The following is a 12,753-nucleotide window of genomic DNA, read 5'->3' as shown; positions in this document are numbered from 1 at the left end:
ACTTAAGATTGTCATAATAAGATATGATCTTTAGATTTTTAACAAAATTGAGAAATTATTTTTCCTCAGTCTTGAAATATATAATAAATCTGATGGATCAACGAACAAATGACCTTTCAAATCAAGCAGAATGTTCCTTTTGCTGATATATAATTTGATCAGTTTTCCTCCAACCCCTTTAAATGTAGAACAGAGAAAATCCATCACTCTCTCTTTTGGAAGCATATCATCCAGTGATCTGATCACAGGCCTTTCAAATTTTAGTTTTGGTTTCACAATGATTCTCACACACATGGCCATGGAAAAAAGTCACAACTTTTCTCCCTCAGCTTCCTCAGCTTTCCAGTTGAGTTAGTACTACTTACTTACCAATCACACAGGGGTTGTGAGAGGATTAACATTTGTAATATGCTTTGAAAGTGAGAAGAAGTTCAGTAAACTGCTATGACCCTTGCTTGTTACTTAAACAAAAAACAAAAACTACACACAGAACAGGGCCAGTTAGCAGGCATAATACTGATAGATTGTAGTGTAGTACATAAAAGCTGTAAGCAGATGGAAACATTTAGACTTGCTCACAAATTGGTGAGAATCAGAACTGAGATACATTCCAATATTTAACATTCTTCCCTCAGATACTTTGTGTACACCTTTCTATCTGAATATCAGCAAGTTCGTGTATGTATTCACAGTCACAGAAACTTAAACATTTCAGAAATATTTATGAGACTGGACTCAAAAAGTAAGATGTCTTACTACACTAAAGAGCCTTACAATGCAAACATGTTAGACAATTTTACTCAAAATTAATTTGCTTCACCTTTTTTCTTTTCCCCCTCTTATGCTTACTATTTTAGGATCTCAATCCTGGTAAAGCATTAGTATACACTTTCTTTACTGAAGTCAGTAGGATCATTAATCTGAGTAGAATCACACGGATAAACTGTTTGCAGGATTGGGACCAAAGTCTAACTCTGTTCCTCCATGCCAATTTTATGACTTAATGGTTGTGGTGCGCCCAGCCTGGTGACAAACATTCAGTTTTTAAATACACGGAAGACTATTTGCCTCTCCTCCTCAAAAAGGAAGAGAGAAAAAAAAAAACCTATACAGGTATTGAAACTGCTTTTTTTTTTTTTTTTTTAATAAAAATTGGCTCCCGTTCAGGAAGGCATCACCATTCAAGTCAATTAGAGTTCAGATGTGCGTAAAGGTGACCACAATAAGCAGAGTTGGGGAAAAAGGCAACCAAAACCAAAAGGAGTAAGAATCATACTCAGGCAAGTGACAGAGCCATAACCCATACATTTGTGTAGAATTTAAACTTCCATTTCAAACAAATTTAACCTCCAACCTATATGGTTGTATAGGAAACCATCCAAATATGACACATATATGATGTCCTCTTCCGTATACAGCTATATACCTCCTCTTTCCACTGGTACTTATAGCTCTACCAAGAGCAGCAGTGTCAAATTATCATTGGTCATTTTCACTAGTGCTGCTGAGAAGCCTGCAACAATCAAAGTCAAATCGCATGAGGTTCATACTGATTTTGCTTTGGAAAACTGAGTGGTGGCAGCTACTGGATTTATACATAGTGCATGAGGACCCTGCCCGCAAAAAAACCCAGAAGATAGGTGATGTGGACACAAATGTAATTCTCACACAAAACTACCAGCAGATGCCAAGGAAATATTGGAGGGCAAGGAGGAAAAAAGCAGTAGAGACCCACCAGCATTATCCTCTGATGGCTGTTCTACAACCCATATAAAATCAATTTGTGGCATCAATTCAGTGACTAGTGGGCAACTGTGATATTCTTGTTGGCAGTCTGTGCCAAATGAACAGAGGATTAATTGAGCGCAGATAATCGACTACTCCCCTATTACTGAGGGGTGATCCCTGCAAATTGGAGAGCAGGGAAGCTTTAATGGACACATTTTGCTATACTGTTCTGTGGATGAGGAGGACCTTTTGGCTATATCTACACATCAGTGTTACTTCGGAATAAACTATTCGTATCAAAATAGCACTCACCTATTTCAAAATAGAGCATCTACGCACAACAGAGCCCATTTCTGATTAGAGCCCCTGGGAGCACTACAGCTTATTTCAAAATAGCCCTATTTCCTGTCTATACAACCCACATTCTGAAATATCTACTTCAGAATAGGTGCTATTCCTCATACAATGAGGTTTACAGAATTTGAAATAAGCCATCTGCTACTTTGAAATTATTTCAAAATAGCAATTTTGCCATGTAGATGCTTGCAAAGCTATTTCACGCAGCAGCCATTATTCTCAAATAACTTTCCTGTGTAGACACGCTCTTTGTCTTCAGCATAGGTACAAAAACTCACTCCAAAACAAACAAAAGTGGAGTTTCTCTATTTCATTTTTGTCTAGAATGAGCAGGCTTGCCTAAGTAGATCTAATAGCTTTGTCCTGTTTTAATTTTACCAATATATGCATATAGTACTTTACCCCCTCTACTATGCTCAATTTTGCTATATCCACACTACAAGCTAGGGTCTATGCCCAGCTTGCATAGATGTATTTGAGCTAGCTAGCTCGCTCAAATACAGGTTGAACCTCTCTAAGTCTGCAACCCACAGGACCTGACCAGTGCTGAAAGAATTTTCCAGACCACGGGATGTCAATATTGTCTAGCAGCCTTACCAATACTTCCACTGCTTACTGGGCTCTTAGAAGACATTATGGGGGAAAGGACAGCTAAATAATAATACAGAACACAGAGAGCCAGGACTGGTGGCTATAAACAAACTTTATGGACCATCGGAAACTTGGCCATGCCCACGATAAATGGTCATCCAGCTAACTAAAATCATGCTGGATTATAGAAGTTGCCAAAGAGAGCATGCTGGACTACAGAGGTTCAACTGTACTTCGCTGTGCTGCATACAAACCTGTCTGAACACTGTGACTACGTATTCAACGCAGTCAAACTGCGTCACCACTGCTACTGCCCGTGATATTGCAGCTTTACTTCTATGTATACACTGGTGCTAAGTGTCACTGAGTTACTGCAAAGTACATGTGTATGAGCTGGGAACCACACTCCAGTTCATGGCATAGATCTAACCTAAGATATTTCATTATAATGACTTTTCATAAGAAAATACCTGTAATCAGAGAAAACAGTTTCAGTTTTTGTTAAATTCTCAAGCCTCAGAATATTGCTATTTTAAGTAGACTAGACTATACATTTCAGCTGGGGCCAGTTTTGAAAAGCTATTATATACAACGGCAAATGCAAATTGCTAGTCCAAAACCTAGCTTTTTGAAAAAGAAGTAGGTAAATCACTAAAAACATTTGCAGCACATGCGTATTATGACTTCTGGTCACTACTTACTATCTCACCTATGCTGCAATAGTTCTGTTTTACCTTCCAATATCTATGAGCAACTAAAATACTTTCTGTGTACCTGAAATAACTGCCCTGATGTTTAAATATCAACTGTCCCAACTACTACCAAATCAGTGCATAAACAATATCCTCACACTATTTACTTCAGAACAATGCAAGCAGTTAAAAACGTAACATAACTTCATAATGCTCTATATGAAACAAAATAAGTCATCTCTAAATAAACTTGTTACATGTTTGACAGGACTGTTCTTGCTAAAGTCAATTCAAGAGTATTTTCAGCATCGCTGTTAGAGCCAAAAAGATGGTCGTTGAGGCAATTTTTGGAATATTATAGCACTGCTCCAAATGTTCAGGTTACAGATTCCAAATCTGGGCTGCTGGAGAAAAGATATATTGCATACATACATATGCAAGCACGTCTCCCACCCTACCAAGATTTTAGGACTACAAAAAATGAGTCCTTTCTTATTCAAAAGAAATGTTGATAGCATTGCTTTCTTAAGATGAGGAAAAATTGAAATGTGACGGAACCAAATAGAACAGAAGTGGGAAACCCTTTTTGAGTCAGGGGGTACCCACACACAGGAAAAAAAGAGAGAAGCTCTGAGGTGGGGCCAAAAACGAGATGTTCAGTGTGGGAGGGGCTTCCAGGAAGTGAGCTTGGGATATGAAATCTGGACAGGAAGAAGGGTGCATGAGTGTGCCAATCTGGGCAGTAGTAAAATAGAGGAGCAGGCTGGAGGGTGGGTGCACAAGCTGACTAGAGGTGATGGGGAGGCCCTTACTTAGCACAGCTCTCCGGTGCTCTGATTGGCTGCAATTCTGGTCAAAGCAGTGGGGAAAAAGCTTCGCTAGGCAGCGCTTCTCAGCACTGTAGTTCCCCACCCAGGGGAGGAGGGTGGCAGCAGCAGTGGCATGCAGAGCCCGGATCCACTTTTTCCCCCTCCACCACCACCAGGCAGAGCCCTTGGGCCAAATGTGGCCCCAGCTTCCCTGTTTCCAGCCTGTGAGGCTCAAGGTTCTACAATCCCCACTCAACAGCAGGTACAGGCAAACCCTGGGCTACAGCCAGACCTTAGGCTGGGGGTTCCCCAACTCCTGCAATGGGGCAACAATTAATAACCCTGATTCCATACTTTTTGATTTGGCCTTTTAAAATTCCATCTAGCTAAACATTAGTACACCATAAAGGTGACACTCTCAAAGTAACATTTTAAGAAGTGTAAATCAAACTATTTTAAGAGGCAGACTACCCCAAACACTAGAAAATATTTGTATAAAGCCCCAGATTAATAAATATATTAACATTTTCTATTTAGTGTCATTTATGTGGAACAGTAATTGGACTTTTGGGGGCGGAGACTTGAAATGAAACAACTAGTTTGTTTTTGTTTGGAAAATAAATACAGAATATATGAGAGTACACTGAGGTCTTTCAGGGGGTACAACAATGCCTATTTGCCTACCTATACAACAGCCTATATTGATTTTATATATATATATATAAACAAAACAAAAAAAACATACTATAGGTTGAAGCTCTCTAGTCCAACATACTCTGGTCTGCGACATCCATGGTCTGGCACCACTTTAGTTAGCTGGATGTCCACTTATCATGGGTGTGGCCAAGTTACCCACAGTCCCACAAAATTTGTTTACAACCACTGGTCCTGGCTCTCTGTGTTCTGTGCTGTTATTTAGTTCTAATTGACCCTTAAATGTCTTCTAAGAGAACATTAAGCAGTGGAAGAACTGGTAATGCTGCTAGACAATAATGACCTCCTGTGGTTCGGCAAATTTTCTTGCTCGGCACTGGTCAGGTCCAAAGGTGTCAGACTAGAGAGTTTCAACCTGTAGTGAAGTCAGTAAAAACTAAAGTTTCATATGATTTTTTTCTAGTGTTCTAGCTAGCCCATACTAAAATGTAAGTAAGATGCTTACATTCTTATTTTTATTATATAGTTCTAAAAACAAATAGAAAATAAGTAATTTTTCAGTATTAGTGTGCTGTGACACTTTTGCAATTTTTGTTTGATTTTGTAAGCAAGTAGTTTTTAAAAGAAGTGACACCTGGGTGTACTCAAGACAAATTAGACACATGACAGGAGTACAGTACTCTGGAAAGGTTGAGAGCCCCCCATGCAACACAATAGGCAAATTTTTCAGAAGTGGATGTTAAATTGTTGTTACCCTGTGCACACTACTTTTTTGTGCAAGCATTTTTGTTCTCCAGTTATTTCATAAATAAACTCTTCAAATTTGCATGAGCAAACTGTATAGCATATAGTTCTCCAATTTTTACATGCAAATATTGTTTGCATAAACTAATCTGAAGATTTATACATGCAAAAATTTGGGCGTACAAACATTGCAAATGCAACTTTAGAGACAGGTATAAATTTCCTTTGAAAATCTAGTCAACTCTGTTGTACTTTGAAATTCAACTCATTATGGTTTTTATAGTAGTCTACTGGCCCCTCATACATGTTAAACTGTTAATATCAATGGTACTTTTAAATGTGCATTGAGGAAGAACCCGAAACATCTAGGACTAGATTTTCTGAAGTAATCACAGCACCTATACGCGAGACCAGATTTTCAGACTAGCTCGTCATGCAGCAGCTCTCATTGTCCTCAGCAGAAAATGCTGAACTCTGAGCTCTTATGAAAATTTGGCAGGTCAATTTAAGTGCTTAAGTGGGAAATGAGCTCTGTTGAAAATCTGTCACCTAAAAACAATAACTGCCTCCCCTCCCAATAAAGTCTAATATCACAACCCTTTAAAAAAAAATCAGGATCCATTTCCAAGTGCTAGGTTTCCAGTACACATGTATATTTTTCTATTTTAAACATGCATAGTATATAGAATGAAACAAAAATAATAGTTCTTTTGACATTTTAAAATCTTGGTCAAGTTAACATTAAAAGACTTATGCCTAAAAATTAAGTTAAAAGCCTACAAAGCCCTACTTTGATTTCACTGAGAATATGAGCATGCATAAGTTATTCCTGTGGAAGCCATAAAGATTGGGGCCCTTGTGGGTAAATGGGACACGTTTTAGTAAGTTAGTAAAATGTTTTTAAACCACTAACACTTTTGATATAAACTAGTGATCATGTCAAGCAGGTATCTTCCATAATTAGTTATATTGAACTATGCAGTACTGCCATATCACCAGTACAGAGATATATACCCAAATTTAACTAACGTCACCTGTAACCCGTAAGGGCAATTTGATTAAGATTGCAGCAAGAGATAACATCTTAAAATCCTGAAAAGTATGATACACTTTAGTTTATTTAAAAAAAAATACAGACTCCAAATTAAAAAGAGGGATTTCAAGATTTTAAGACTTTTTGGTAAATGTAAAACCAGTCTTGAAACATCAGCATATGCATTATTCTTGCCAGTCACTGTCTTCCTATGCAATAAAAATGTAGGATTTTAAAGTCCAAATTGTGATTTAAATATATGGAATGTCTGTTGGACTTCACTTACCCAGGAAGTGTCACAAACTATAAATGGAGTGTTATACAGAAATGCAGTGTACCGTAAGATAACATGGTTGCTGGCATCTTAGATGATAAGAGCATCAATCTAAGGTTGGGTAGTAGTTTCAACAGATCTCATTTTTACAACTCTAAGACCTACTGAAATGAATTGCATATGCACACCATTGATTTCATTAGGTAGTAATAATAAAATTTAATTGGCTGTTCTTTGTATAATACTATCACCTAGCAAACTGAAAAAAAGTTAAGGCTGAACAGATGGATTTAAAGTTCTGCCTTTAACTCACTCCATACTGGTCTGGGGCTTGGTTCCCTGACTAAGCGCGATGTTAGCTACTACAGGAGCTGCAACCACACATACACAACAGGGTGATGCAAGGACAGAATAAGATTGTCTTTGTATTGAAAGTCCAGTGAAAAAAGATCATCATGAACTCCAAATCTGACAGAGCAGAACTCAAATCTGTTATTTCAATGTATTTTGGATTTTAAAAAAGCAGTTTCTCTCCTTATGTTGTACCTGCTGCTACACTACCAAGCAATGTTCCTTGTAGGATACTTGGGGCACATCGGGACAGGGAAAAGAGCAGCATGATTATATGAATTACTATGAATGTTATATGAATTACTAAGAAAACCACTTGAAAGTCAAAAACGTACTATATGAAAATGAAGAAGAAAGGTGCATCCACATAACATTTTATGACTGTTATTTTGCAACTTGTTCATACTTGCACTTTAATAATAAGGAAGATCTAAACAACAGTAAGTTTTCTAAAATAATTCTGTATCAACACACCTTTGTCACATGAAATAGCATAAAAAACATAACATCCCATTTCACTGTTCAAAAGCCAGTAATATCAAACAAAAAGAAATTTTTTGGGATGTACAACTAAATGTAGGTATATGAATCATTCATCTTCCTCTCAACAACACATACAGCCACAAAATAAAAATCTCTAGTCTATACTTACCTGGTGGTAACTGAAAGTTCTGAATATTAGTTGGATTCTGAGGTGCCTGAGGCAGACGTGGTGCCAAAACTGTAGGAGTCAAAGTTGCTCTGATACCACTTGTAGTTGCTGTTGGAGTCCTTGGCAGACTTTGTGCCACTGTACTGGCAGTGCCCTTAGCCATTCCTGTAGGGGTACCTGGAGCTGCAGGAGGTATCCCACCGGGATTGGGAGCCACATTGGAGAGCCCAGCTTGCATAGTTTGCCCAATTATCATGTTACCCCCTGTAGTACTGGGCTGGCCACTAGCAACTAGTGTCTGTTGCTGGGATACTGCATGCACTATAGTTTTAGGAGACTCTGATTTGATGACCTGTGTGGTGGGTGCTGCCGGCACACTGGAACCAGGTTGGCTGTTCACAAGTGGTGTTTGGAGGGAAACTCCAGAACCCACAGTGACTGCAGCAACAGCAGGAAAACTCCCTACACCCACACTGATGGCTGAATTGATCACAGTATTACTCCCATTCTGGGTGGCTGCAGCAGCTGCAGCAACCGTGGGTCCTGCTGTGTGAATTGGTGGCCTCACCAGTGCTACAGTAGGGCCCCCACCTACAATGCTTGGTGATGGTTGCGAAGAGATTACTGTGGGGGATGGGGATGAGGTGGAGGACACAGCAGTGCTGAGGAAAGAAGTCTGGATGACAGTGTTAGAAGCTGATGGCAAAACAGCATTAACTGTATTTGCTTTCCCCACAGATCCAGGTCCATTGTTAACTAAAGGGGCAACAGCAGGTGCAGCAGCAGGATTAGCAGTTGCAGGAGTCCCAGAGAAAGCAGCACTTCCTGAATGGTGAGAGTTCATCACCACATTACTCCCATTCAAAGTTTGCACCGTTGTGGTCCCAATTTTGCCATTCCTGGTGGATAAGGCAGTTGCCATGGTACTGATAACCACTGACTTGCCCTGACTGAGGGTCCCTGGAGCAGCAGACGTTTCAGATCCTCCTCCTGCTGCTGCTGCTGAGGTCGTGGTGCTGGTGCTGGTTGTAGTGGCTCCATCCAGAGCTGAACTCTGGGACCTGGTGTTATGATTAATAACGCTCCCTTGCACTCCTCCAGCCCCTGAAACAAGAGCAAGAAGATTCAAAGGAGAAAATGTGCAGGAGGGAAAGCAAAGGTAATGGGAGCACACACATCCACCCTCCCAAGTCTTCTTCATCCTTCAGACCCTCCATCATTCCCCATTCTCCCTGTACTGAGACATGAAAAGAGGAGCTGAAAATAAAGCGGCTGTGTGAAAAAGTTACCCTGACGCCCCATTATTCCCCATATTGACACCTGGCAGCAGTGATATTATTATAGCATGTTCTTGAACCAATCAAAACAAGAAATAAAGGGAAAACAGAAGCACAAGAGGATAGGATCTGGACAGTAAAGGGGTTTGGAGGTGCTTCTTTACCCTATGCTTCCTTCTCTCCCTCATTCCAGGGCCTGACATTATGTCTAAAAACTTCCTTAGCACTCCACTTGATGCAACTAGAGAAAAATAAAAAACTAGAGTGGTGAATAATAAAAAGTCCTCTCTATGCCCACTTTACCTTGTCCAGTCTACCCCTCATCCATTCATCTCCTGTAGTGGAATCTAGTAGTACCATGCAGTTCAAGTAGTATAACAATGTAAAACATAGAAGATGAGAGCCGTCAATCTGGCAAAGAAAAAGTTGCAGAAAAAGGACTTTGTCCACACAGGGCCTGCTGCTATAATTCTGCTCCTCAGCCTCCCACAATCATAAAGAAAAATATGGGGGGAGGGAGGAATGATTCAGACACTGCAATGTGCCCTCCTGCCCTGAGACCTCCTCCTTGGGCTTTAATGAGGCCTGACATCAAGATTAACACCAGACTTGGCAGGCCAGGTCCTGAATTTAGGAGAGAGAAATGATAAGGGAACTGCCACAGATAACCCTGATAGTGTGAGTCTCAATAGCTACAAGGACCCTCCTGCAAGATTCTCATTACAGACCTGTTATTAATATCAGCATCCTCTTGTATTTCTGCAACAAGAAACAGAAAAGCATGGGGGGGGCAGCAAGGGGAGGAAAGCATCACAGATAGATACTGGGCAGATAAGGATATTTTCCCTACCCAAAAAACAACCTCCCACCCATTCTCACAAAGAGAGACCTAATATTATGATTAACATCTTCCCTTAAAATCCAGGTCCTCCATCAAGTGGCAAATATTCACAGGTAGATAGGAAGAAAACCATCTGAGGAGGAGGCTAGGGATTGTGTCCTGAATTTCCGCCCCCACATCCAAAGACCTTGTGTTGCCACAACACCCCCTTGAGGGAGAAAAAGGAATGAAATGTGTTGAATACCCCCTTGAAGCGCCGACTACCTGAGGGGTAATAGGGAATATCGAGACAGATATAGAGGGAGGCATATTTAGGGGCTTCTTCCCCTTGAAATCCCTCCTCACTTCCTCCTATACAGGAAACGAGTGTCATGATTAATAACACCCCTTTGCACTTCAGCAACAGCAAAGGGGGAGGGGAAGGAGCACTCAGACACAGACTGGAAGGCCCTATTAAGAGGGAATCTCCCCAATAAACCTCACCAATGTACACTAGCAATGGGGAAGGCAGAGGAGCATTCAGACAAACTGGGGAAAGACATCAAAGAGATAGTTCACCCCCACTGGTTCCCCCCTTGACCTCTCTCATTAATATCACCCCTTTACACTCCAGAAACAAGGGAAAAAAACAAAAAGGGACTGATAACACACCAGTGTCTGTTTATGGCTCTAACATGGGGGGAGCAGCACCCCCATATGACAAGAAACACCTCCTCTATAACCCAGGAACAGGAGGGGGAAGAGGAGCACAGTCAGACATACACTAAAGGGCCTGTTGTGTGGGGGCATCTCCCCAATATGATTGCTACCACCCCTTGCACTCCAGCTCTTGCCACAACAACAAGGGGGAGGAGGAGAGAGGGAAAAAGGGGGGAAAGCAGTAAGGGAGGGAGGCAGTCAGAGCTTCGGAGTGGGGGGAGGGGAGGCCCCTTTCCCAGAGAGCCCCCCACCCCTGCCCAGGTTACCTGCTTTTGTGATCTCTGGGGCACTGAGTCCCATCTTGCTGCTGCTGCTGCTGTTCTCTGTTTGGACATTAGCATTGCCTCCTACTACTACTCCTCCAGGGCTAGGGCTAGGGCTGCTGCTGCTGCTACTGCTGCTCACAACATGGTTCCCCAGCAGCCCCCCAGCGGCCCTCAGCGGCTCCTGCGCCTTGTGGTGCTGGTGGTGATGGCCGGAGGCCGCCAGCTGGGACTCCAGGGAGCCCACCAGGTCGCTCACCACCTTCTCATCCACCTCCGTGTTCAGGAAAACCTCATCCAGCAGATCCGAGCCCGCCGCCATCTTTTTTTTGGAGGGTTCCTGTGAGCTGCTCCCTCCTCCCCCCCCTCCCCTTTCACTCCTCCCTCCCACCCCCCCCACACACACAGCCCTCTCACTGCGCAAGCGCACGCGCCCAGGCTCACATCACCGGCCGGAGAGGGATTCCGCTGGCTGATGATTGGCCGCCAGCCGCCTATAAAAGCCTGGGCAAATGGCTGCGAAGGCTTAGTTAGGAGTCGGGTGGCGGCGGCCCGGACGCGACGCTGCGGGAGCAGCGGGGGCAGAAGCCAGGGGGTGGCTGGAGTGAGGAGGGACAGCGAGGCTAGTTGGGGCCGCGGGACGAGACTGGGGGTGCGCACGGGGACGGGGCGGGGGGAGGAGAAGGCAGCTCTTTGTCCGCCTGAGCCCAAGATGGCTGCGTGTCTCCCTGCTGCTCCCTGCGTCTGGCCCTTGTCGCCGGAGCGAGTCTGGAGGGCGGCCCACACCTGTGCCAGCTGCGTGTAACTGATCCAGGGGAGGGCGGGGGAGGAGACGCGGCCCTAGGCCCCACGCCCAGTCTCAGCAGAGGGCAGCGAGCAGCAGCCCCTGGGGCAAAGAGCTCCGAGTCAGGCAGCCTCGCCTCCCGGGCAGGGCCGTTCGAGCGGGCTCCGAGGCGCAGCGCGGGCAGCCGTGGTACCGCGCCCCTCTCGTCCGGGACGGAGCAGGTTCAGTTCCCAGTGCCTGGCCTCGCCGCGGGCGGGGGCTCTTCTGCGGCTCCCCACCTGGGCTCCGCAGACAAGCGACACCCCCTGCCTTATCCTGTGCCCCTCGGTCAGTAAGTGTCGCTGCTCCGCGGGGATTTCAAATGCCTTTCTGAGCTGAAGAGAGCCTCTGCTACCTGCCCTCGCTCAGCCGAACACGGGAGCTCCCCGGGACGGCTAGGGATGGGGGGGGGGGGAGGCGCCACTAATCTGTGTGCAAAGCAAGGTGCTGTCGAGCTTCCCTGACAGCGGATTTAGGAAACTGACTCAGCATACTGGGAGTCTCGGGGTGGGCAGTCCCTGCAAGCAGACAGGCTGTAAGGAAGGAGCGCTGTGAATGCGTAGACAAGGGGGAGGGGATTGGGGTACTTGGATTTAATTCCAAGGGGGCGAGAAACCTGGGAGGCGGCTGCACTGAAAGCTAAACAGCAAAGTGAGCGTGGGGGCGGGAGGCTTAGTTTACTGCTGAACATCTTACCCACGATGTAAGCCATGCGGAGGGACTTAAAGCTTTGAATCCAGAGCTGCTACGGTTTAAGAATGGACTCTTGTAACTTACGTTTTGAATGCTATTGCAAATTGCCGCCAGAGAAATGCATTAAACTTAAGGTCCGTTTTGAACAGTATTAGGCTAGGACCCATTAAGTCACAGACACGTGGGTCTGTCCTAGGGAAGCTCATCACCTAACAAGTATCAGAGGTAGCCGTGTTAAGTCTGTATCTTCGAGAACAAGAAGTCCTGTGGCA

General features: G+C 43.7%; 1 protein-coding gene and 1 long non-coding RNA gene across 3 annotated transcripts in view; one reads left to right on the top strand and one right to left on the bottom strand.

Annotated features, from left to right (window-relative positions):
• The window catches only part of TAF4 (TATA-box binding protein associated factor 4), a 74,543-nt gene extending 63,256 nt beyond the window's left edge, over positions 1-11,287 (bottom strand). The window contains exons 1-2 of the mRNA XM_075011587.1: positions 10,969-11,287; positions 7,886-8,989 (exon numbers count right to left, since the gene is read on the bottom strand). Of these exons, the coding sequence (XP_074867688.1) occupies positions 7,886-8,989; positions 10,969-11,287 (1,423 nt within the window). The remainder of the gene's footprint in view (positions 1-7,885; positions 8,990-10,968) is intronic.
• A 561-nt stretch (positions 11,288-11,848) lies between these two features.
• The window catches only part of LOC142022143 (uncharacterized), a 21,320-nt gene continuing 20,415 nt past the window's right edge, over positions 11,849-12,753 (top strand). The window contains exon 1 of one of the 2 annotated variants that reach the window (XR_012647862.1): positions 11,849-12,076. This is a non-coding gene — a long non-coding RNA (uncharacterized LOC142022143). Of the gene's footprint in view, positions 12,081-12,753 lie in introns of both variants that reach the window. The other variant, XR_012647863.1, reaches the window with a different exon arrangement.

Source organism: Carettochelys insculpta, chromosome 17 (assembly GCF_033958435.1).
Source record: "Carettochelys insculpta isolate YL-2023 chromosome 17, ASM3395843v1, whole genome shotgun sequence".
Taxonomy (NCBI): Eukaryota; Metazoa; Chordata; order Testudines; family Carettochelyidae; genus Carettochelys; species Carettochelys insculpta.
This window is presented reverse-complemented; position numbering and strand designations above follow the sequence as displayed.